This window comes from Rhinolophus sinicus, linkage group LG05, assembly GCF_036562045.2.
Source record: "Rhinolophus sinicus isolate RSC01 linkage group LG05, ASM3656204v1, whole genome shotgun sequence".
NCBI lineage: Eukaryota > Metazoa > Chordata > Mammalia > Chiroptera > Rhinolophidae > Rhinolophus > Rhinolophus sinicus.
In genome coordinates, this window is record NC_133755.1 from 26,323,000 (window position 1) to 26,350,608 (window position 27,609).

General features: G+C 39.2%; 2 protein-coding genes across 6 annotated transcripts in view; both read right to left on the reverse strand.

Moving 5' to 3' along the window:
• Positions 1-22,540, reverse strand: part of CDKL4 (cyclin dependent kinase like 4) — a 34,187-nt gene extending 11,647 nt beyond the window's left edge. Inside the window, exons 1-4 of the mRNA XM_019742602.2 lie at positions 22,322-22,540; positions 14,004-14,224; positions 10,931-11,052; positions 2,132-2,204 (exon numbers count right to left, since the gene is read on the reverse strand). Coding sequence (XP_019598161.1) covers positions 2,132-2,204; positions 10,931-11,052; positions 14,004-14,171 — 363 coding nt within the window. The 5' untranslated portion in view covers positions 14,172-14,224; positions 22,322-22,540. The remainder of the gene's footprint in view (positions 1-2,131; positions 2,205-10,930; positions 11,053-14,003; positions 14,225-22,321) is intronic.
• Positions 22,541-25,959: 3,419 nt separating this feature from the next.
• MAP4K3 (mitogen-activated protein kinase kinase kinase kinase 3) overlaps positions 25,960-27,609 on the reverse strand; it is a 141,479-nt gene continuing 139,829 nt past the window's right edge. For 4 of the 5 annotated variants that reach the window (XM_019742613.2, XM_019742638.2, XM_019742630.2 and 1 more), the window contains one exon: positions 25,960-27,395. In XM_019742613.2, the coding sequence (XP_019598172.1) occupies positions 27,308-27,395 (88 nt within the window). In that variant the 3' untranslated portion in view covers positions 25,960-27,307. The remainder of the gene's footprint in view (positions 27,396-27,609) is intronic. The other variant, XR_012496304.1, reaches the window with a different exon arrangement.

Genomic DNA, 27,609 nt, shown 5'->3' on the forward strand with positions numbered 1-27,609 from the left:
CTGGGAGAAAATAACTCAAGTCCTATTCTTCAGAACTTTAGCTTTCCAGTTTATCCTCCCTCCAAACGGGCAAAGAGATAAAAGTGATGTTGCTCTTCTTCTACAACTCAGCCCTCCTACAGAGCCCTGTGCTTTTCAAAGCACCTTCACGTGAATTAAAAAATCATTTTAACTACACATAAAGCTCCGTTAGCAGCCTTAGGTGAACTTTAATACCTCCCATATCACAGTGGAAAGCAACAGAGATGGGGATTCAACTCAGCATCCTCTTCAGTAAGTATTTGCAAGCACAATTTGCATATGAAAAACAGATTTACGTATTTTGTGAAAAATATCCCTCTATACATTTTAACAAAAAATAAAAGCTTCTGATTTAGTCTAACAAAAACTTCACTGTCTTAATACTAAAGGAAGTTTCTCTTAAGTACTGAAATTTAGTTCCACGATTTTGAACTCTTCTTTGGCAATCCTAGACTACTATGATAGACATTCTGCTGGCATCAAAACTGACCATACGGTAGTCTGTATTCTTGCCTCATCGCTGCCACTGTGTAGGCACCAACTCAAAAGGTCTAGAGGTTTTTTTTGTTTTTTTTTTTAAACTATCATTATAGCAAAAGTACCCAGGAGCCAACTTAAAGAAACTCTCACTGACTTCAGATGGGACAATTTGAACATCAGAGAGAACAATGATTGCAAAGGATTGAAACACATCAAATACATAAAATCTGTCAGTTTATAATGATTCCCTACACCCCATAAAAATCCCTTCATTGTTCACTCTTGGAAGTTGCTACGACACCAACTCATCACTCTGAGTATTGACAAGTAAAGGAAATAATCACATATGTATCTTACTGTTTTATAGTAGCCAGAGTCCATGAGGGTAAGTTCTTCTCCATAGAATACCAATTAATAAATGCAGAAGGAATAATAGAATTAGAAAATCACCACATTTTAACCCTAATGAAATACTGGATATAGGCAATAATCATCTATGGATGCTAAAACCATCAAGTAAAGGGTTGACAGTGATGATAATGGAGGGGATCAAATGAATACCTCCTGAACCCACCGGTCTATTTGAAGATTATCAAAAGTGGGACAACCAGATATTAGATGCCTCAGGATGTTGATGCAATAAGTATACAGCACTATATATGAAGTATTCTTGTCTAAGAACTGAACCCAAAAATGATACGCTTCTACATATAAATACCAATTTACAGGAAATACAGGTGAAAGAACAAGTTCAATTACACACAGGAAGCAATCAGCCCAAATGATCCCCGTACCACAGCAGTATTCAAAGTGTGGTGTTGGACCAGCAGCTTCAGCATCAACTAGGAAGATGTTAGAAATGCAAATTCTTAGTTCCTACCCCAAACTTATGTCATCAGATACTCTGGGGCCTGGCCCAGAAAACTATGTCTTAACAAGACCAGGGGATTTTGCTGCACGCTCAAGTTTGAGAACTATGGCTCTACAAAATTAATGATGGAAAATTAAAAAAAAAAGATAGGGGAAGGAGGATTGTTATAGAATAAAAGACTTAAAACACATAAAAACAAAACAAAACCAACTGCTATGGTGGGTTACACTACTGATGTCCTGAAAACTTCTTTTAACCCAATATAATCACAGAAATCATTAGTATTTAGGAAAAAGGAAACACTGTTTACACAAACTTTTAATTCATTAGGAATTACCCTGTTTCCCCGAAAATAAGACCTAGCCAGACAATTAGCTCTAATGTGTCTTTTGGAGCAAAAATTAATATAAGACCCGGTATTATATTATATTATACTATATTATATAAGACCCGGTCTTATAGTAAAATAAGACCGGGTCTTATATTTTTGCTCCAAAAGACACATTAGAGCTGATTGTCTGGCTATGTCTTATTTTCGGGGAAACACAGTAGTAATTTGATTCTTACAGAAATTGGGAAAAGGCCATGAATAATGCATTGCTTTGCCTCATATTCTGTAAATTTCTTTTGTTTTGCTCTTCTGGTTCTTACTTTCCCTCCTTTTTTTTTTTTTGTAGCTTTTGAAAGATACCCCTGAGGTGGTTAGAAGAAAAAAGTCATCATGAACAATTAACAAATACATTAGAAAGTGTTACTTACGTTATGTTTATGACAGAAATTAAGAGCTTGAAGTGTTTGCCATAATACACTTTTGATCATGCCATCAGCAACTCTGGGGAAAAAAATAACAAAGGAAATGAAAACTCCTAGAATGGAGTTACGGAGCAGAACTGGGAACAGAAATGGAATGGATGGGGCTTGTCATGGCCACGGGACACAGTGCAAACAGTGTCTTGGAAGTGGTTTTTTAAAAAATGTTTTAATGAAAATTTCTTTACTATTTTTTCATTATATAATTTGCTTTTGAAATCTGAAATTTTTACACCTGTAAAAATGATACACGCTTATCGTGAAAATTCAAACAATACAGAAAAGTAAAGGAATGAAAAAGTGTTGACTCAAATCTTGTTACCCCCAAATAATTGCTATAACATATGGTGGCCGTCCCATTAAGCATCTCTGTTTTTCTCCCCTCTCTGCATTTACTTTTCTACTTTAATTTTAAATAAGTACATTCATAATGTTCAAAAATTTTAAAGTATAAAAGCATGTCCATGAAGAATTCTCTCATACCTGCCTAAGCACCCAGTTCATCGTCTGCCACTTACCCCGCCTTTCAGAAACATTCTATGCATAGAGATACAAATGTTAATATTTATACAGGTATTTTAGCGACTGTAAAGGATCTCATTATATGGATGTACATCATAATTTATTTAGTCCCCACTGATGAGCAATTAGGTTGACCCAATTTTTATTTCTAGAAACAACGCTTCAATGAATATATGGAATCACCCATCTTATTCCAGTTGTGCGATTATCTTTCTAAGGTAAGTTGTAGAAGTGGGACTTCTGGGACCAACAGTAGGCACACATTACACTTTGATCCTGCAGGGATAAACTTCAGGTAGAGCCGAGACCTGGTTTTGCAGGAAAAAAGGCATTCTTGAAGACTGATCTTCAATTTACCCAGTTCATGTTGGTGGTAAACACTCAAGCTAGTGCTGGAGTTGGTTTGTAACAGTGACTTATACCTGGTACACAGCCAGGGAAGGCCCATGAGAACGGGAGCCTGGGAGCTTGTGTCCCTGCACAATCCTTACTCTGTGTGGAAAATATTGGAAAGCACCACAGACAGGCATATTTCCCATTGTGGAACTGGAGATCTGAGCAACTTGTATTTTGGCTAGTAATAGTTACTTTGTGTAACTATCTCTATAAATTATAGCAATTAACACGACCTTTAACTTTTCTGTTGGTTTCTCTCCAATGCTCCCATCACTGTCTCATGAATGACACCTTCACAGTTACGTACCGCCAAACCACCCTCTCTAAGGAAGGTTATATCTATTTCTACTCCCACCAAACATCTGTGCATTAAAGTCCCAATCTCATCATTTGGCTTTGCCAGTGATGCCAATCGGTGGTTAAAATAAAAAGATCTTATTTTGGTTTTCATTTGCATTCCATTAATTATTAGTGAATTTAATTTTCACATGATTATTGACCATTACATTTCTTTTTTGTGTACTTCCTGTTCACAGCCTTGATTGCTTTTTTGGTTGGTCTGTTTATTCCTTTTTAAATTGATGTATGTAGACTCAGGGTATATCAGAGTCCGCATATATGCTACAAATATTTTTCTCAGTGTGTTGTTTTTCGATTCTGCTGATGAGATGAGATTGTTGTTTGCATACCTCAAAAATCTGAAACAAGATTTCTTTTACTAAATGTCTATTGTAAATTTAATTTAAAAATGTAAAATTATTTAATATTGCTAATACATATTTGGATATTTAAATATTATGTTTAAATCACTTTTGAAAAACGGAACTCATCATGCAGATGATAGCTGGCCTTCCAGAACAGTAAGACGGCCTATATATAATGACTCAGTTATGATACTAGCAACAAGACATCACTATGTGAGCTTGGGATATACGCTGAGACGGCAACAAGTATATGGAGGAATTTTTCTCGGAGCAGTTTCCAGATCTCAGATCACAATTGTGGTAACATACCCTTGACATCAGTGGTCTGGTGGCAGCCCTTTGACTCTAGTACTTTTCATTATTAATATTGTGAAAGTACCGAATTCTCAGGATTAAATCCCTTTCCATTTGAAATTTCTGGAGAGGTTTCTATTTCCTACATTGAATTCTGATATAACTTTATCCTTCTCCTCCCATTTGCCTAGAGCCAAACTGGAGACAATATTGTTTAAATTTTGTGTAAAAATGGAACAATACCCCATAAGTTTATCAAGAAGTCTATTCCCTAGGAGTCTGGGTTTTAACATCTACGTAAATTCATAAAATGAGGGTCTGAGATCAGATGAGGACAGGAGATGGGACTGAGACCCTGTACAAAGACAAAAAGAGCCAAAGAGACCCCCCCCCCATATTCTCCCTTTCCTCCCCTAATAATAGTAAGGGGCCCTGATGTGAGAACGAATTGGAGTGTGAGAAAAACAATAAGGAGGCCAGTGTGGCTAGAGCATGAGTGCACTGGTGAGGCTGGCCGTGGCCACACCACGAGGGCCTAATAAATCTTAGTAAGGAATTTGGATTTTATTCTAAGTTTAAAGGAAGTCATTGAAAGGATTCTAGAAGGCAAGCAACATAATATGGAGAATAAATTTCTGGAAGTAAAGTGGAATCAGAGAGGTTAATTAGGAGGCTAATTTAATAATCCAGGTGAGATTTGGTGATTTAGAATAACAGGGTGGTTGTCATAGAGGGAAGGCAAATGGCTTTCAATCCTTGGGAGGGACTGGCCAAAGTAACACATGGCCCTAGTCATGCAGAAATGGAATGCTGGGTGGGATCTAAGGACGACAAGTACAGAGGAGCAAGTACTGGAATTGGGAAACCAGGTCAGGGCGAGGGTTCAGAAACTGGCAGAACCCTGGTTACTAGTGTGAATAACATGGAATTAAGCATGAAAAAATGTCATAAGAAAGTCCTGAGCTATTGTTGTGGAAGAGGGATGTTTAACTGGATCTCACATGAGGTGGCATGGCTCTGTTCAAAACAGAATCTTTAGCTCAGATTCCAAGAAGGCAGATTCCATCTTAGGCAAAACAACATATATACCAAGTAATAACTATTAGGTTGGTGCAAAAGTAATTGTGGCTTTTACAATCATTTTTAACCTTTTAAACCCCAATTAGTTTTGCACGTAATAGAAACAAATTCCACTGATCTTACATATATAAGATAGTTATCAAAGAGAATACAGATTCACACAATGCTCATTGCAGAAAGTAGAGCATTGGAATAGTATTTAGCCACAGGCAGTGTCGTGTGGGAGACCCTGCTCGCTGCACCATTTGTCATGCACGGAGGCCTTCTCGCTGCGCCATCTTTTAGGCGGGGCGGCCTGCGGGGTCTCTGCTCCCGCTCCCCACACAAGAACGCAGGATATGGTGAGGCCAAAAAGGAACACCCACGGAGCCATAGGTAGGGGAGTCATACCACTATGGTCTCACTGGAGGCTGGGCCCACCGGACGCCGACCTGCCGTCCGCTTTTCCACCAACCGACCGACCGACGACTCTTCTCCACTCTCTCCTCTGTTCCTCTCTCTCGGCTCTCCTCTTCCGCTCTCTTCGGCTTTGCTCGGCTCTGCTCAGCTCCCCGGCAGTCCTCGGCAATCCTTCGTAGCCGCAGCAGTTATACCAGCGGCCAATCGGCTAACCGGCCACAGCCGACGGCCAATCAGCCACAGCCGACGGCCATTCACCACCCGAGCCAGCACCCTTCCACGTGAGGCCGAGAGCCTGTAAACTACTTTCTGGGGCTCTGTCCCCACACTCCACCCCTACAGGGTCTCACCTCACAATCTACGTGACAAGCGTCTTCCGCGAGGGTCCCTGTGCCGTATTAGCCTACTGACACCTACGGACGAAAAGAAACGGTAGTCTTAGGAACCAACAATGGCAAATCCCTTCCATCTGGGAGGATACATGCTAGCTTTTTGTCCTGGGAAAGGAGGGTCGCTGCCACTGGCACCTTTCCCGGTTTGTGGTACCAGACCTTTATGGCAGTACTTGGGGTCCCTTGCATAGTTTCAACATGTAACAGAACAGGGGACCCCATAATAGGCCATAGTGAGAGCACATAGTTTCCTCGCAAAATCATCCTGGTATCGGGACCTCTGTATACTACAGTCACTTGCGGTGGCCACTCAGCCACCACCCCTGGCGTCACTTGCAAATCATGAGTCAAACCTGCCCCCCATGGGACTATCAGACCCAACCACCGACAGTGGGGGCTTTTGATCTGCCAGGGCCAAGTCCATTGCTGCCGTTCCCCTGCTTTCAAGCATGTGGGTGCTGGCAGCAAAATGTTCCCATTTCTGCCGTAGCCTGGCTTTAACAGAGTCTCCCATTAAATCATGAATTGAAGGCACTGCAGCGTGCAAGGGTGGCGTCACCTTATTTAACTCCCTATAGTCCACAGTCATTCGCCAGGTCCCATCTGGCTTCTTGACAGGCCATACTGGGGAGTTAAAGGGACTGTGCGTTGGCCTCACAATATGTGCCTTTTCCAATTCCAGTATTGTACGACCAATCTCCTCCTGTCCTCCTGGCAGGCGGTACTGTCGCACTGTAACCACGCGCCAGGGCTGTGGCAACACTTGAGGAGGGTGGTGAGCATGCCTGCGTGTCACCGCTTTCACCACCCGGATCTGGAGACGGAACTCTCCTACCGACGTCTGTAAGCTGAGGCCATGTAGCACGTCCACCCCTAGAATATACTCCGGAACGGGGGAGACATAAACCTTGTAGGTACGAGGAGGAAGCCTTCCTATACCCAGTGGTAAGGAAACGGCTTTCACAGTCACAGTTTTTCCCCCGTAGCCATCAATGCAGATTGCTGGTCCAGGGAACAGTTCTGGGTTCCCATAAACGAGACTGCAGTCGGCGCCAGTGTCAACTAGAGCCAAAACCCTCTGTACATTCGAAGGGGACCAATGTATGGACAGTTCCACGTGGGGCCTCCGGTCCCTGCTCGTCCCCTCTGACCGGGTACCTTGGCCCCACCCCTAATCAAGCTGCAAGGGGTCAGCCTCAAGCGGCTGCATGAAGTCCTGGAGGCACACGGGTCGCGCTTTCCCAGACTCCTCTTTTATGTTTCTCCGGAATTGTTGTTCCAGACGCAACTGTTTCCAAAGTTCCAGCAGGAGTGCATTGGGTTGTCGGTCTATTTTCTTCCTATCGACCCCTGCTGCCACGAGATCACGCCACATCTGTGCGCGTGTTACTCTCTGAGGCCCGCGACCTCGCCCCTTTACCTTTGGTTTGGGCTTCCAGGTCTCAACTATGCGGACCTCCTGTCTTAACTTCCTTCGCCTCCGGCTTTCAACATCCCCTAGGGTGGCCATGGCAGTTGTAACTTCATGGATCCGCCGCCCTACATGCGGTGTAAGAATAGCAACCAAGGATCCAAAAGCACTCGCAGGTGCAGTATCCAAAACCAGATCTCTCATGCTGGCAGTAAAAAGCTCGGGCCCTGCATGTTGAGGTTAAAAACAGCATGTCTCATACCCATTTCACGGATTATTTGCATAAGTTCTGTATATGACTGCCATTGACTCACATTGTCTGGCAGCTCGCCAGCCTGTTCCCACACTGTGCGTACCGCAGCAGTGAGCCACTGCATTAGAGAATGGTTGCCCTGGTTGTTGGCCAACCTATGGCAGTTTTGTAACCTTTGTCGCAGGGACGGATGCACTGTCACGAAGGCTAGCTTTTCCATCTCGCCTGGGGAGCAGAGAATGCTGTCTGCTCCCTCATCCCATAAACGTAATAGCCAAGCTGAGACGGGCTCTCCAGGGCGCTGTCTGTACCGCCTCCCCAGCTCCTGCAACTCAGTGGGAGTGTATGGGGTGTAGGTTGTGAACTCAGTCACAGCTGGGCTGCCGGCAGCAACGCCCCCGGGGCCCAAAGGTTGCTCATGCTTTACCTTGTGCTTCATGATGGGCCGGGCTTGGAGGTTGGGAGGTACATTTTCTCCACTTGCTTCCTCTGCCTCAGAGTCTCCACCTTGGGGCCCCTGTTCTAACAGGCGGACCCGGGCTTCCAGCGCTTCCAACTGAGACACCTGGTTCGGCACCCGGGCCATTTCATTAAGCCCATTTTCCGTGTTGAGACTCAAGGCCTTGAGGAACATCCAGCCCACGTGGCCGGCTGTAGCCTTCTCCTCCTCCGGCAACCGCTCAGCCAGAGCCTGCAGGGCCCTCTCCACACTGGCCAGAGAGCCGTCCATGTCCTCCCACCTCTCCTTGGGGGTCCAACTCCTGAGAACAGTGGCCACCGAACACCATATACTGTGTGGGGGCCATACATCCTCCTGCCCAGAATCAGACGCCATTCCTACCTGGTCGGAATCTTGCTCATCGTGCCAGGTGTCTGAGTGGGTGGAGGCCTCGGTGTAAGATGTCCACCACCCTCGGAGCTTAAGGCCGCAGCAGATCACCAAAATGAAGGCAATGCCGTCCATGGCCAAGAGGGAGGTGTGCCATCTGGAGGCTATTTCTCAGTTAATTAACTGAGCAAGAGATATCCTTCAAAAGTTGAAATGTGACACTTGGGACTATTTGTATAACTAAGAACACCAACCAAACATTCCTTTTTATGAGAAGTAGCCCCCACGCTTGTGTAATGTGGCTGTTTTTGCCTTGTTGAGGACCCTCCCGCCCCCAGCAAAGATCTCACTTGAAGTTGCGTTGCATGGAAATGTCAATTCTTCTCAAGGCTCCTCTCCTACCACCCCTCAATTATACTGAATGTTCTACTATGTAACCTCATTTTTTCACATACCATTTCATGAATATTTCTCCAGTAATATTAACTATTCTCCGACAGCTTGCTTTTATGTGCTGGATGCCTACTGTTTCATTGCATGGAGATACCAAAGTTCATTTAACCCAATCTTTACTGTTGGAAAATTTGGTCAGTCCCAATGTTTTTTGTTGTAAATAACGACATATTGAACATTCTTATAATTTTTTGCACCTACCTGATTCTTTTCTTAATACAAATTTCTCTAAATGGAATTTCTTAGTCAAAGGATGAAAACAGTTTAAAGGATTTTCATACATAGTGCCAAATTGCCCTCCTAATTATACGAGGTTTGACAATTATGTTTGTGAACTTGTTGCAATGATGTTGCTAACCTTTTTTTTTGATATCAGAGGGATTATTCATTATGAATTTGTACCAAGTTTACTATTATTTGTACCAGGTTAACCAAGTTTAGTGTTTGGAAGTGCTGAAAAAGCTGCGTAAAAAGTCAACTCAACTCAACCCGAACTCAACTCAACCTGAACTCAACTCGAACTCAACTCGAACTCAACTCAACCTGAACTCAACTCAACCTGAACTCGAACCTGAACTCGAACCCAAACTCGAACTCGAACTCGAACCTGAACTCGAACCCGAACTCGAACTCGAACTCGAACCCGAACTCGAACCCGAACTCGAACTCGAACCTGAACTCGAACCCGAACTCGAACTCGAACCCGAACTTGAACCCGAACCTGAACTCGAACCCGAACTCGAACTCGAACCTGAACTCGAACCCGAACTCGAACTCGAACCTGAACTCGAACCCGAACTCGAACTCGAACCCGAACCCGAACTCGAACTCGAACTCGAACCCGAACTCCAACTCGAACCCGAACTCAAACTGAACTCAAACCCGAACTCAAACTCGAACCCGAACCTGAACTCGAACTCGAACTTGAACTCAAACTCGAACTCGAACCCGATCTCGAACATGAACTCAAACTCGAACTCGAACCCGAACCCGATCTCGAACCCGAACTCGAACTCGAACCTGAACTCGAACACGAACCTGAACTCGATCCTGAACCCGAACTCTAACTCGAAACCAAACTCGAACCTGAACTCGATCCTGAACCCGAACCCTAACTCGTGACCGAACTCGAACCTGAACTCGAACCCGAACTCGAACTCGAAGCTGAACTCGAATAACTTTGTTATTGTTGTTGGTATTTTAATGGGATCCTTCTCCCCTACATTTTCTAAAGTGCTGATTGGTACAAAAGCTGTTAATTTCTGTGTGTGGAATTTAGAGTCATTATATTGAATGCCATTAGTTTTAATAACTCTTTAGGCAATTCTCTTAGATTTTTATAGAATAATATGATGCAAATAATGACAATTTTATCTTGTTTCCGTAAGTTATATATTCTATTTGTTTTTATTATTATATTCCACTGGCTAGAGTTCTCAGAACGATGTTACATTATAGTGGTGACAACTGATGTCCTTGTCTTGTTTTGTACTTTAATAGTGGTTCCTTTAGTGCTGAGTATAAAATTAGCTGTTTATTTGAAGAGGATTTGTGTGTGTGTGTGTGTGTGCACGCTAAGAAAGTATTTTAATCCTTCTTTGCTAAAGGTTTTTGTTTTTGTTCTTTTAATAATCTGGAAAGGATGCTGAATTTATCAACTGCCTTTTCAAGTTTAAGCAACCATATGTATTTTTTTCCTCCTTTAACTTACATTAATAGATTTCCTAATATTGAACAGTATTAATTCCTTAAATTTAGACAATCCAATATATAATTTAGCCTCAAAATGCATTACGATTTATATCTGCAGTAAGTTTGTCTTCCTAATTATTTTTACTCTAGGTTAATATTCATTTGCCCTGTGAGCACATCCTGAAACCGGAGAGGGGTAGCCAGTAGGTGTATCTGGATAGAAAGGGGAACTATGGCTCAGATTTATAATTTGCCAGTTAATCCCACATAAAATAAAATTGGGACCTGGCCACAGAGAGATCTTCAGTTTCTAGATTACTTACCCGTTTGGATTTCTTTCCAGTTCATTTAAAAGTGTATGATCACAGTATTCAAAAACTAAATGCATTTTCCTTTTTCTCCTGAACACCTCAATGAGGTTCACAAGATTTGGGTGTTTTAATTGCTGCAAGGAAAATGAGATACAAAGTTTGGTGACTTGTTTCTTGTAAGAGTTTCTCCCTAGATCCCTTACAATTTTAAGAGCGGAAGGCCTTGTTTATCATTCTCTATGCATATCTTGTAGAACATTTTATTACAGTTACTTACAAAAGAAACTACTCTTAGTAAGAATCATGGAATCTTAATGTTGGAAGAAAATTTTAAGAATTTTTCTAATGTACCCATAATAGATGGTAACTAAACTGCTTGAATCTCTCTGGAGATACCAAATAAAATACACACTAAAATAAAATAAAATTAAAATAAGCACTAAAACCAAAAATACTTCATGCATTTTGTGGAAATTTAAAATATACAAGTCATAAAATAACCTGAATAAAAAACTGAGGAAATGGAATTATTGAGTAAAAACTATAAAAATCATCAGTCCCATTTAGCTTACATATTGCCATGGATTTAATGTAAATGTCAGCTGGATTTAAACCCAGTCTGGATTTTAGGGTTGACTCTCAGAAATACTAGATCCCAACTTTCAAATCTGATTAAACAGCCTATTCCAGGAGTCCCTACAGTTAGTCTGTTTTTAATTTGTCATTTTTTAGCTCTGTTGTTCTTTGATTTTGGTGTTCTCTCTTATGCTTAGATGTTTTATATGTTAAATTCTACTCCCAAACTGAAGCATTTCACAAGGCAGCTTCTGCTTAATGTTGTAAACCAAAGGAGAAATCCTGATTAAGATAATCCATCACTAGAGCAACTATGTATCATCCAGTCAGGGTAATGAGTATAAACCAGGTCTGTCCCAGGCAGACCGGCATATATGGTCACCCTCCATATAGCTAGGGTGACTGTATAATTCAGCTTATAAACCAGGACACTTTTGAAAGAGGATACTAACCAAGCCAACTCTGGGAAAAAGCTATGGACCAGGACATCTGATTACTCCTACTTATAACTCAATCTTCCCTGTTGTTTTCCCAGTATAGGAGACAAATCACATTTCTAAACCCTATACCATTTACTCAGAAAGATATATAAAGAAATAGAACACAGTATTTTGTATATAGTAAAGTTCAATAAATACTTTGCAGGCCCAGTAGAGAGTCTTCAGTATGACATAGCATCCTCTACCTCACTATCTGTAAGCATGGCTTGACCAAAAAATATCACCCTGTAACTATGTGCCAGCTGCTCAACAATTTGGGAAAAGGGAATCCATTATACATGAAAAATATTCCCCAAATCTTTCCCCCCCCTGCTGCTTCACTGCCTAAAAGGCAGAAAGGCAAATAGTGGGGGAAACAGGTCACTCGGTAAGTCAGCTGCTTTGTGCTGCAGTAAAATTGTAGAATGGAAGCAAAAAGGTGTCTCTCTCTACCAGGAGAGTAAGGGATTCACAGATGCTACAGCTGGATGCAATGTCAAGGTTCAACCTGGTCAAATCTGTGTTTGGATAGATCAGCCTTTGCAAATGAAATTAACTTAGCCAAGAAAAATAGTGACTTGTCTAAAGTAAAATAGGTAGAAAGGTGGGAGAAAATCAACCAAAAGTAAATAATAGGAGTGTAGGAGGAAGGTAGATTTATCCTGGAAGGAATCCGCTCAGGGCATACAGGGATATAAATACCCAAAGCAGGAATGATGTACCTTCTGAGAATCATCATCACCAGAGACCAAGCTGAGTTGGAATCTGCCTACTTTTCACCTTCAAGTTCATTCTCCAATTGGGATACCTGTAACCCAGGAGGTACTACCTGAGCATTAACTTTAGCTGAAAACTTTGGGGGTGGTGGTAGATAAAAAGCCTTAGTTTTCTTAGAAAACAACCACTGTCCAGTTCAGACGCACCTTCTAGCTTAGCTCTGTGATGGAGCTGGCTCTCTGACTAGAGCCTACTGCTGGCTACAAGGTAACAGTGAACTGTTTTCCATCGTGATGGATACAATCTTGAAAACTCCCTGTATATCAAATTCTATTTTAAACAAAACACTAGAATTTATTAGTTGAGGTAACTTGCTACAGATAATATTTCAAAAGTATAGAAAATATAACTATTATCTCCCTTTAAAAACTGGATTTTAGGGGATTTCCTAAAAACAGATGACACATGTCAGAAGTAAAGGTTGGCTGTGTATTCTTGAGGAAACCACACGAGTTTTGTTACTCAAAGTGTGGTCCATGAACCAGCAGCTTCTGTGCCATGAGGGAGTTTGTCAGAAATGCAGAACTTCAGGCCTACCCCAGGCCTTTCCACACACAGACTGCACATTTCAACAACGTCCACAGCGGATTCTGATGAACATTAGCGTTTGAGAAGTGCTGCCCTACGCCCCCGTTTCCTTTCTGATAAAATAAGGCTACTGCATGAGCAGCGTCTCTAAGGTCTTTCATGGTTCTAAAACTAAGATTTTTTTAGGGTAGGAAAACGTTTACATTGAAAACTTATGAATTCTACATGTCAAATCCTATCAGAGTAGAAACAACCATTCCAAAAACATGTGTAAAATGTGTATACATAGCTGGGGGTGGTATTCAGTATGTCTAGGAACCAGTGGAGAGCAGGCAGGACCTGTCCGTATCCACGTGGAGGGGCAGGCGCAGTCCTGTGGGCCCCTTTAGGCCAAGGGACGCTCTTTTAGTTGCTGGGAGGAGGCTTTGGGGAGCGGGCAGAAGAAGGCCAGGGCTGAGGGAAATGAGGGGACTTAGGACAGTGGATATTTACCAACCAGAAGGGGCGTACTTCAATATTTTAACAATCTACAGCTGCAGTCTTAATGTCAGCTGCTAAACATCAGAGCCGCCGAAGTCCAAAGTCACGATCAATTTATTTCCCAAAGTTGCTGATACAAAGGAATTTAAGTCTAATGGGGGAAAAATATGACTTTAAAATTCTCTGTCATCTTGGCATACATATTTCACCCAATATCATATTAGAGATATATAGAGTTAACCTACCTTCAACATTCGTATTTCTCTTAGTGCTATTTTCTTAACAACAGGATCATCTTCAGATTCCGCAAATTTTTTAATAGCTACCACTTGTCCAGAGGTTTTGTTTCTGCATTTGAAAACAACCCCGTAAGACCCTTCTCCAATCTTAGCTAATTTTTCATACTTTTCCATTACAGAAGTGACTTAAATTGCTGTCTTGATAGACTTGCAGTACAATGTTGCACCTGGAAAATGAGATGACTCCGCTTAATCAAGTTATCAAGGACAGTGTTCCCACAGATTATTATATAAAACCAATTAGCCCAGGAGGCCAAAGGTTTATCTCCATTATTTTCAAATACACTTAAAAATATTTGGATATTATTTCATTAGTTTAGTTCAGTCCTATGCAATTCTTTCAGATACTGCAAAATTTTCATATGCCATTTCTCATAATGGGTCTGTGTTGGTTTCAGTTGAGTTAAAAGTATTTGTGGAAAGGGACTTTATTCAATCTATTGTTTTCATTATCCTCAAGTAAATGATTAAAATATGATGCTATAAAATCCAGCTGAAGGAGTATTTCATACTCTTGAACATGGTGGTTATCTTTTCCCTCTTAACCCATTCGAATACTGCAGACTAGAAGAGATGAGAACAAGACAGGGTACAAAGTGCTATACTTCCACCTGGTGGAGAGAAGAAAGACAAAATGTGGGCTGTTGAACAAAGCAGCCATTAAAAATAATAACAAAATATTTTTAGAGCATTATTTATTGTGCTTAGCTTTTCTATGTACGAAGGAACAGACCCTTTAATTCTTAGCTCCCAAAGAAAATAATAGTAAAGCACACAAAAAGGCAGATTTCTCTAATTCTTCACGAATGCTTTCATGTCCATAGTGATTTCTACGGAAATACTGTTTAATTTTTATCTTGTATCACTCATTTGTGAATTTTGTGATGACTAGATTACATGTTGAATAAAATAAGGCCAGCATAATTAAATAAATCAGTCTAGGAATTAAAAATATAAAAATTCTAATTAGTCTTAAAAATCCCACCTCACTTTATTCAGCAGAATCTTGTTAATATACTCTAATAATAAAAATAGCTAGCACTTAAATAACACTGTTCTATGCAAATTATATATAATCAACACAAATATTCCATGAAGTAGATGTTATTTTTATCCAACTATACAGACGAAAAAACTGAGGCACAATGAAGTTAGTATAGAATTAAAACCTAGGCAGTCACATTCCAAATCTCATAATTTTAATCACTACATTATACTGCTTCTCAGTTAATTCAAAAGAATGTACAATTTGAAGAAACACTTAGTCCAAGTCTTGGTATTAATAAAATGTCATGTAAAGAGCTGACCACTTTAAAAATTTCTGATGCTTCAAATGAACACCCCCTTTTTTTAACCTCACTAATGTTTAGGCTTTTCCATCCACAATTATCTCAATGAAGAAAGAAATCATGTACTCTCACTTGCCACTATAAAAATATCCAATTGGAAAAAGTATTTACCTGGATAAATGACTATTAACATACTATTTTACAAAATAGATTCTATTCTCTCTCTTATTAAAGCTCAAGAATACACAATCAAATAACACATGGAAATCCATCACAGCTTATGTTTGGAAAACTCTGTTAATCATGGGCACGCATAAGGAAGACCTGAGGAGGCCTAAAGGAAAGTTAAAGCTGAAGTAGATTTGATGACTAACTGAATTTTGAACGCACTCCCCAACCCACACACTAATCTATTGGGAGAGGGTGAAACACTTATGGCTGGGCGTGTTTGTGTGCCATCAGTGCCCAAATTATCAACCACTAAGCTATGGAGACAGTGGTGACTTCCAGAAAGCCAGACTAAAAACATAAAAAACTGAACAGAGATATCAGCAAGCACACACTTAAAAGGAAATAGATTCTGCAATACAGGCAGGCTGCTAAAACAAAGAAAACCAACCCATTAAAAAAAAAATCCACAAAAGAAAACTGGAATCCAGAATTGCTACAATATGTTACCTAAAATGCCTAGTTTTCAATAAAAATAATTATAACACATGCTAAGAAAAAGGAAACTGTGACTGATATTCAGGGGAAAAAGTTCAATTTAAATGGATTATGAGTGGATTCAGATGTTGGATTTAGTGACAAAGACTTCAAAGCAGCAATTATAAATATGTTCAAATAATTAAGGCAAATTACAATTTAAATAATTACAGGAAAATATAATGACAATGACTCAAAAAACAGGGAATCTCAACTGAAAAATGAAAAGGATAAAAAAGAACCAAATGGAAATTTTAGAGTCAAACACACAACTGAAATGAAAAATTCACTAGATATACTCAACAGCAGATTTAAGATGGCAGAAGAATCAATGAATCTGAAGATAAATAGAAAATGACCAATATAAAAGAGAGAAAAAAGACTGAAAATTAACAGAGCTTTAGAGACCTGTGGGACAAAATAAATAATACCAACATATATTTAATAGGATTCCCAGAAAGAGGAGTGAGAGAAAGAGGCAGAAAAATCTATGTGAAGAAATATTGGCCAAAAACTTTCCAAATTTAATGGAAAACATTAATCCACAGATTCAAGAAGCTCAATAAATTCCAAGTTGGAAAATACAAAGGCATCTATACCTAGATGCATCATAATCAAACTGCTGAAAACAAAAGACAAAGAGAGTATCTTGAAAAAAGTGAAAGAGAACCATTCACACAAAAGGGAACAACATGCTTAATGAATGACTCCTCATCAGAAAAACAATAGCAAAAAAATCAGTAAAACAAAAAATTGGTTCTTTAAAAAGATCAATAAAATTGATGAAACTTTAGCTAGACTATGAAAAAAAGAAATAAAAATTACCAAAATCAGGACAGCATTATAGAAATTAAAAAGATTATAAAAGAATATTATGAACAACTTTATGCAACCAAATCAGACAATTTGAACAAATGCTTAAAAAGACACAAAATAACAAAACTGGCTTAACAAGACACAAAATAACAAAATAACTCTAGAATAAATAGAAAAATAGAAAACCTGGTTACACCCATAAACAAATGAAAAAAACTGAATTAATTAAAAATCTATCCACAAAAAAAGCCCAGGCTCAGAGATCTTCACAGGTGAAATCTACCAGATTTTCAAAGAAGAATTAATACCAATCCTTCATAAACTGTTCTAAAAAACAGAAGAGGAGGAAGCATTTCCCAACTCATTCTACAAGGCCAATATCACCTTGCTACAAAGTCAGACAAAGAAATCCCAAGAAAACTACAGATCATTATTTTCATGCACATGGACACAAGAATCCTCAACGAAATAATTAACAGAAATATATAAAATGAATTATACATCATGATTATGTGGAATTTATCTGAGGAATGCAAGGTTGGTTTAATATCTGAAAATCAATAATGTAGAATAACATATTAATAGACTAGAAAATAAAACTACATGATCATCACAGTAAATTACATGAAAAAAAGCACTTGACAAATCTAGCACCCATATATGATGAAAATCTCAACAAACTAGGTATGGAAGGGAACTTCCTAGAGGGCATCTGTGAAAAACCTAGTTAACATCATGCTTAATGGTTAAAGACTGAACACTTTCCCCGAGATTGGGAAATTCTTCTATTTAACATTGTACTGGAAGTTCTTGCCAGTGCAATATGTCAAGTAAAAATATTAAAAGTATAGAGATTGGAAATGGAAAGAAAAACTCTCATTATTTGGAAATGGCATGCTACTTACTGTATGTAGAAAATCCCAATGAATTTGCAAAAAAAAACCTCAAACCGAAACAAAAACAAAACCCAATTAAAAATAATGAACAAATTTGTAATGTAGTAGGACACAAGATCAATATACAATAATAAATTGTATTTCTATATACTGGTAACAACCAATTTGAAAATGAAATTAAGAACACAATTCCACTCCCAATAACATCAAAAGAGTGAAATATTTAAGAGTGAATTTAACAAGTGAAGTGTACAGAAAATTAAAAACATTGCTGAGAGAAATTAAAGATCTAAATAAAAAGAGAAATGCAATGGTCATGAATTGGAAAACTCAGTAAGATGTCAGTTCTCCTAAATTCACCTATAGATTAAATTCAATCCCTATAAATATCCAAACAGGTTTTTTTTGGGGTAGAAATTGACAAGAGTACCCTAAGATTCACCATGGAAATGCACAGGATCCAGAATAGCCAAAATAATTTGGAATAAGAACAAACTTGGAAGACTTATATCACCTGACTTCAAATTTTACTATAAAGTTATAGTAAATCAGGAGAGTATGGTGTTGGCACACACACACACACACACACACACACACACACACACATCCCGAATGGATCAGAATAGAGTCAAGAAATAAACCCTTTTATTTATGGTCAATTGATTTTGACAAAGAAGCCAAGACAATTCAATGAGGAAAGAATATTCTTTTCAATAATGCTAGGACAATTTGGTATCCATATGCAAAAATAAACAAACAAAAAACCCCAAAAAACTCTGATAGCTTACCTCACACAATATATCAAAATCAACTAACAATGGATCACCTACTAAAATGTAAGAGCAAAACTATACAGCTTCTAGAAATAAACATAGAAAAAAAATCTCTGAAACTTCAGTTAGGCAAAGATTTCTAAGATATGAACCAAAAACAAGGCCCATAAAAGAAAAAAAAATTAATAAAATGGAATTCATCAAAATTAAATGATTTCCTCCTCAAAAATAATTGTTCCATTAAGAAAATTAAAAGATGAACCACAGGGGCCGGTCCGGTGGCTCAGGTGGTTGAAGCTCCATGCTCCTAACTCCGAAGGCTGCCGGTTCGATTCCCACATGGGCCAATGGGCGCTCAACCACAAGGTTGCCAGTTCAACTTCTTGAGTCCCGCAAGGGTTGGTGGGGTCCGCCCCCTGCAACTAAGATTGAACACGGCACCTTGAGCTGAGCTGCCGCTGAGCTCCTGGGTGGCTCAGTTGGTTGGAGTGCATCCTCTCAACCATAAGATTGCCCGTTTGACTCCCGCAAGGGATGGTGGGCTGCGCCCCCTGCAACTAGCAGTGGCAACTGGACCTGGAGCTGAGCTGCGCCCTCCACAACTAAGATTGAAAGGACAACAACTTGACTTGGAAAAAAGGCCTGGAAGTACACACTGTTCCCAATAAAGTCCTGTTCCCCTTCCCCAATAAAAAAATCTTTAAAAAAAGAAAAAGAAAAAGATGAGCCACAGACCGAAGAAAAAATATTAACAAATTATGTATCTCATAAAGGATTTGTATCAAGAGTACATAAAGCACTCTTACAACATAGAGTACATAAAGTCAAACCCAATTTAATGAACAAAAGATTTGAACAGACATTTCACCAAGGAAAATATACAAATGTCTAATGAGCACATGAAAGAATCCTCTTAGTCATTATAGAAACGTAAAACCACATAAGATACCAATACACACCCACTAGAATGGCTAAAATCCAAAAGACCGACAATATCAAGAGCTGATAAGGTTATGTGAAAACTGGAACTCTCTCACACATCAATGGTGGGGATGCAAAATGGCATAGGCCCAGATGGAAAACAATTTGGCAATGTTTTAAAAGTTAAACATAAATTTAACATAAGAGTTAAACATAAACACAAATAGTAATTCCACTTTTAGGTATCTATTCAGGGAAAAAAAATGTCTACACAAAGACATGTATGCAAATGTTCATAGTACCATTATTCGTAAAAGCCTCTAACAGAAAGCAATCCAAATGTCCATCAATTGCTGAGTGACGATCCATGCAACAAAATACTATTCGGCAACAAAAAGGAACAAACTACTGATACATGCCACACTGTGATGAACATAATAAATAACCCAAACCCTCCCCACCCCAAAATAATGCTGTGTAGAAAGAAGCCAGCCACAAAAAACCCCACATATTGTATGATTCTATTTACGTGAGAATTCTAAAAAAGGCAAATGAGCCACTGTGAAAAACACAGAATCAGTGATGTTTTTGCCAAAAATGCAAAACCTGAATCTAATCATGAAGAAAGTTGACAAAATCAAATTGAGGGGCATTCTACAAATAACTAGCCTGTGTTCTTAGGGAAAAAAAAAACCCGTCAAGTCCATGAAAGACAAAGGTCAAGTACTACTCCAGATTGAAGGGGACAAAAGAGATGTGAAAACGAAATGCAGTGTATGAACCTTTAAGTGGGGGGAAAACTAGACAGAATAATACGGGGTAATTGGTAAAACCTGAATATCGACATAAAGTTTCCTAATTTGGTAATCTGTATTGTGGTTATGTGAGAAAATGTCTTAGATCTTAGGAAATATACACTTATCTATTTAAGAGTAAAGAGACATGATCGATGTGTGCAACTTAGTCTTAGAAACCATATATAGTGGAACTAAAGTGTCTAAACTCCTTTTTTCCTGCATATCTACTTCTATTACATGAAAAACTTTTTTCTCAAACATCAATATAATCAGATATCGTCCTTCCTCAAAAATGTCGTAGGGCCTCTAATGCCACAGAATAAAGTTCATATTGTACATGATATTTACTGTCCTTTGCACCCTGGTCCCAATGTACCTTTTCCACATTGCTTCTCGGATTCTTTGCCAAACACTTCCAGGTCTCAAAGTCTCTGCTTATACTACAGCTTGGAAGGTTTGACACCAAAACCCTCTTAAGACTTTTGCAGTTCAACATAAATGCCTTTTCTGCTTAGCCTTCTCCAAACCCCAAAGGCAGGCTCCTTCTCTGCACACATATTGCAACTAACAACTTCCCCCACTACTTTTTCACATTTTTTTTTTTTTATCACATCTGACTTGCACGGTTAGCCCATTGCCTGGCACACAGTAGGTGCTCAACCTACTATAATTTTATCCTCTAACCTTTCCACTAAATATGTATAATTTTCTTTTTTAAGCAAAGGCAATAATTAGATTTTGATTGTTAATACAGTAGTTGGGCAGGAAATCATGATCAAACAGTGATAAAGGTACTGGCAGGGAATAGATGCAATTGGTGAAAATATTTTAATAGTCATTATTGACCTCCAACCTGAAGCTATATACCTCTTAGCTACCGGGCCTCCTGACTTCAGAACTTACCAAATATTTGACTGTTAATAAAGTTCTGTGTACAATGGCAAAAATAGGTATAGCCCTAGGCCCCTGGGTGAATAGAGAAAGATAAACAGAGATAAATAGTTGAGTGGATCATTAAATGCTTTGAAAATTTTCTGTTTAATTTCCTTAGTCTTAAGGATTTGCAAAAGGATGCACATAGAAACAGAGAAAACACTTGGAGTCAGATATTTTCCAGCACTGTATCACAAAACCCCACAAGCAAACTAATGAATAAATACATCGAGAGAAGGAAAACAAAATTAAGAAAGAGAGAGGAAACAGGATGAAAACACACTTATTAATATTAATGTCCTAATCTAAAAGTTTCTTGGAAACTCGTGTAAACAGTGGCGTTAGGAATGGGGCGGGGACGGGGGTGGGGGAAAGGGGGGAGAGGAGGGAAGGAGACTTTTTCAACACCAGGCCTGACCAGTTACAGGTTGGTTCTACAGGCTAAAAGTCACAATTTCCTACGTTGTCGTTATTGTTTCCAAAACAACCAAACGTTATTTATGTTTAATAAAATTGACCAGGATAATGGGCGTCTGTCTTAAAATACGGAATTACAGAACGTCAAAAGTACACACACGTTTATAAATTTATCATGGTGATAGTACAGCTTGATTAATTAAAAGCATCCCCAGAAAACCAGAAGACCACAAATTTACGTAATTCAAGAAACGAATTTTGTTAAAAAAAACACACACATCACATTTCATGTGGGCACACAACAGGTATGAAAGTTTTGCATATATCGTTTTATTTCCAGGCCTCTAGTCTCGACCCTTCATTCAATGGCAGTTCAGCTTCGCCACACAGGGGTCTCCCAAAGCGCAGAGGCGCCCCTCGCTCCCTCCTCTGCCGCCGCAGCAGCCTCGTCCCCCCGGCCGCACCCCCGTCGCCGCCCTCTCTTCAGGGCCGCACCTGCCTCCAGGCGCCAGGGAGCCGCACCGGCTAGGTCGTGTGGCCGGTGGGAGCCATTGGTCACCTCTAGCCCCTCGCCCCCTCACCCCTTCCTGTCCCTCCAAAGGCCACCGAGGGGAAGGCGGCGGGGACCCCTCATCCAGACTCCACATCTCTCTCCATCACCCCCCGCCCCGCGCGGACCCCCGTCCCCTCCGGCCCGCCGCGGACACCCGCACTTACGGCGCGGACCGGGGCAATCGTGACGCAGCCGCAAGCAGCGCGGAGCAGCACCAACTCCGGCGCGGGTCGCTCCGCGCAGCAGCTCCGAAGCCGACCAGCCGCGGCGTCTCCCAGGCAACCGGACGCGGCGGCCTGGAAGGGCAGGGCGGCTTCCGCAGCGGGTTTCCCCGGCACCCGCTGCAGCAGGAGCTCGCATCCCGGGTTCATCCATAGGTGGGTAACCTTGGGGACGCAGCAACAGTTTCTCCTCAGAGAACCCTTTAAAATGCCCTGAAGGCGGCGCTCGGGCATTTAAACTACATTCCCAGCAACACTGTGATTATACTGGCCTGGTCTTTTCCAAGGCCTCGAGCACTAAAATTAAGCACCTGTAAACTTGAATATTAGTCCGTTTCCTGCCTGGTCACAGACCCTGTTTATCAGATCCTCTTTTTAGTCATTACTCTTCAGTCCTGCCCTACTGCTCAAATAGCTTTTCTGCAAACTTCTGTAGGCTTTTCCGTGACAAGCAGCTACTAGCTGTGGTGTTTTGCTGCCCTTTTCATAATTCAGCAAGCGTTGTACTAGTGTCTGGGGCAGATTTAGATGGAGACATGTTTGCCACCCAGCGGGGAGGAAAGTCAAGCAAACATAATGTTGGGGTAAATTGGAAAAGATAATTTTTGGCAACGCTCACCCTTCTTGTTCCCAAGGTGACAAAAATACTACCTGTACGTTGAGAATGAGCATGTCCATACTTGGTTTAGCATCAATAAAATGCTCATCATGCCGATATAGGAATGTCCGTATTTCTCTTCTGATCTCAGAGGTGACTGTTTTTCTCATCTATCTTCAAGTCTCCATTTCCTTCATTTGCTTAGAAATATGATCTAATTCCCTCCCATCTTTGGAAAACAAAATGAGAAACCTTTATGTCCTTCCTCCTCGAAGACCAAGCATCCTCCCAATACACTCAAATCTACATAAACTCCCATCTACACATTTCTATATCATTTCTGCCCTTATAGAAATGATATAGAAGGGCCATAGATAATTTTCAGTAAGGATACAAGTGATCACCTCATGTACAAACCCAACAGCCTATTTTCATCTTCATGTAGTATTTGATCTCTGCCGTTTCCGAAAATGTTGACTACTAGAGCTACTTTTCTCCTGAACTAGCTCTTCACAATTGGGCCTATCCTTGTTCTCTAGCTTCATGCCCCGTTACTATGTTCCAGGCACCCTAAACTCAGCTGCATTTAATGTCACCATTCCTTGAACATGCAGCAGTTTTGTTTATGCCTTGGCCTAGCCTCCCGCTCCCTACCCTGATTTTCCCCTGCACTTGATAAACTCCTTTTACCCATCAATAACCTGGTTTATACATAACTTTCTACATAAAGGCTTTCCTTTCCCCAAAGAGAATTAGGCACAGCCTCTTGCACCTCTCTTTAAACTTTTTTTTTTTTTTTTATCCAAGTGTGCTCCTTGGATACTGGGAATGATGACGTTTCCATCTTTTCTCCAGTGCCAATAGTTTCTGGATACACTATAAATAATCGATATATGCTGGTTAAACAGTTATCTCACAAAAGTAAAAAAGTCTTTGTAATGAATTTTAACTTAGACTTATTTAATAAGATTTAACTGTAAAGTTAATTTTATGCAAATCCTTTTACTCTCATACAAACTGCTCTGAATAAGGAAAATGCTTTCTAGTAAAGCAAAAACATTGAGACAGAAATGCTGTTAATTTCTCCTGTTGCAAAAAGACAGTGAAAAGCAGAATTTGAAATCCAACTCCCTCCTGAAGAAAATACATCTAACTTCAGGGGGAAAAAATGCTAGTGTATTTTAGAGGGCAGTGGATATATACAGCGTAACAGTTTTGCACAGTAGTTAAATGCCTAGGTTCAAATCCTAGCTCTACCACTAAAGGCTATATTTTTGGGCTACTTACTTTTCTGTGCCTTAGTTTCTTCATCTGTAAAACTGTATTAACAATGTCTACCCCATTGGGCTGTTCTGGGGCTTCAGTGGGAGAATCCAGTAAAGCACGTAGAGTAGCACCTGGCACAAAGGTACATGCCTTGGGCACTTGTTATATTCCCTTAACTAATACTCTTAGTGTTTACCCATCATTTTGGATAGCACACACTTTCCTCTTTCTTCTAGTAATAGTGAAAACTGGTATCTATCTGTCCTTTATTTCATGGTCTCTACTGAAATCAGTGACACACTTGCAAGTTGAATAATACCAACAGGCCCAGAAACAACTCATCTCATCATTCTCAACACCAATGTCTAAGTAGCTAACAAGATAGCTTGAAATTCAATGAAGACAAAATAGATTTTCAAACATTTAAGAGAGCAGCTCTCTTCCTTTTGAGTTAATAAAAATCCTTCATCAACATTTACTCGTTAGAGGCCCAAAATCTGCAGTTTTAAGTGTTATTAAAGATTATTTTTTCTGAGGTGTGTGACTGATTTAAATTCAATGTCAACCAGTGGTTCTCACACAGGAATCAGAATTATTCGTACAACTTTATAAAAATATAGGTTACTGGTCCTCAACTCACCTCCAAAGATTGATTCCAGGGGTCTGTATTTTTTAAAAAGCCCATGGTAACACACAACTAGTAGTATGCCTTGTTTTCTGGAAATATTTCTAAGCGCTTGACAATTAAATGTGATGATTAATTTGTGAGATGTGACCCTTTCTATAACTCATAGGACTTAGAAACTAGGAAAAACAGTAGCTCAGAAAAAGGATCAACAACCTTGTCAATAAAAGCCAAGAACAGAATCTTAACTTCTTGAAAATCTTTACCATGAGTCTGTTTTTCAACAACTTGATGATAATGTTATACTGGTAAAGATGTGTTTCTGAAACACTCATTATTCAGTCATGACCGCTAAGATTGGTCACAACGTATTTGTTTGGCAAAAGTGATAAATGTACACAACTGGCATGGTTATTAACATATGTATGATTTAGAAGTCACATTTCTAGATAAGGAAACTGTTCTAAGTAAATTATCCAAGATCACAACAACAGGCAAGTAGAAATGGTGCCTCTTTACCCCGTCCAGTTCTTCCATTCTAATCTTCCCCTTCTTTACCCTCCAGAACCACATTCCTCAATAGTCTCCCTTCCTTTCTCTCACCCAGGAGTTGGCAAACTTTTCCTGTAAAGGGTCAGACTGTAAATATTTTAGGCTCTGTGGGCCATACAGTATTTTTGCAACCTCTTCACTCTGCCATTTTGTGCCAAAGCAGCCACAGACAACATGTAAATGAATATGTGGTGTGTTCCAGTAAGACTTTATTTACAAAAACAGGTGGTGAGCAGGAACAGGCTGAGGAATATAGTTTGCTCACACCTGCTTGAACCAAAACACTATGAATATTTAAGTGATTTTCCTGATCAGGAAGTTGAACACTATAAAAGATGTCCTTTCCTCAAATGTGGGGATATTATTCTCTTATGACACTGAGATGACAGATAAAAAAACAAAACAAAACAAAAACAATCATAATCTGAGGGACCAGAGTGGGTACTTAAGGATTTAACGCAGAACTAAAAAATATTTTCAATATATTTTAGTTTTACTATATATAAATTAAGTCAGATGACAAGCTACTATACAACAGCATGTTAAAAAACATGTTTATTTTACACTATGTACAATCAGGAACATATTTAAAGCATTATCAATTAAAATAAATGAAGACCATAAATCACAACTTAGTTTGTTCTTAGTGTATATACTCACATTAAAATATAAAGAACATATACCAAAAAAGAGCCAAAGTGTGCATTTTGCCAAAACTTGGTATATATATACATATTCCATTGGAAAAAAAGCAATCAAAAATGAATTTAACCAAAACTAAGTTCCTGTGATGTGTAGTAACCATTACATTGTTTATATGAGGTAGTAACTAAATTATTTTGGCCATGTGTTAATACTCTAAATCAAAAGAAATATGAAAATGATCATAAAATAAGGCCAACAAAAGTAACAATTCCACCAGAAATTTGAACCACTTCACTTCATGGAATGTTATAGCTCTTCAACGTGATTATATGAAATGTTTAGTGTGGACTCTTTAAAAATGCTTATTTATTCTTTGTGCATACTGTAATTCAGACAACTACAGTGTTACATCAGGGTACCACTATTCTGTGATTAAAAATTTTTTCAAAGGTATTGTTTTTAAGCACAGACAAGCAATCTTACAGAATTCTGCTTAAATATAAAAAGACCAGTTACTACAACAGGTGGTTAATTGGCTTGTTTCACATAGAAAACAATCCAAATACATTTAAAAAAGATGTTGTGGAGCCAAATGCATATTGACAATGTCACAGCTTCCTTTTGTGACTTAATACATCACATATCAATACTTTGTGCAAATATAAACACCAGTGTACTTGCATTAAAATTAAAAACAAGATTATAAAATGATTACAGCCTCCATTACAATTTTAAAAGTTACAAGATTTATATTCATATTACTAAATTACATATAATAAAAATACAATAGTGTTAAATGTACTGTTTCATTGCCAGCATCCCATTTCGTAATATAGCCACACCCAAGAATATACTAAAGAATTCTTAAAATATTAACCCCAGTTGCATTTTTCATCAACATTTACATCTGTACAGATAAGACACTTACTTTTACATCTCATAAAAGTACATTATCTACATAAATTCTTAGTGTATGTCTTCAGCAATATGAAGTTTCACAGAAAAATACTGCCTATATGTACAAAGATTACATAACAATGAATTAAGCACTTGTGTGGTTCAATATGCTAAATATACCCATACCACTTAAAACAAAAGTTTTCCCCATCTTGTCTCATGCCACAATAAATTACAAGTAACTGAAGCCAGGTTACTGCAGCTTTTGTACAGCTTCAAGCATCCATTAATGTTGCAGTGGTAGTGTTCTGTCTTTCTGTAGTTAATTGTCAAAGCACACCATTTCTCAGTAACTGTTTTCATGACCCGCCAGGATGTATAAATTGCTATTTGCTGTGGGGTTATCAGTTGGCCTACTTTCCAAAACCACGACCCTAAAAGTAATAAACAAAAAAACATATGCAAAGTTATTATTGAAAACTAATGTTAGAAAAATTTTCCATTGCTTCTTCATTATATGCCTCTACAATTTCTGCTTATTTGATTTGTGGACAGAAATCATTTGCAAATCACTATGATTAAAGAGCCAGTTCCAGCTCTGGGAAGTAATTTTGCGGCCCACCACCTCCCACCTCTAAGCAAGGGTTG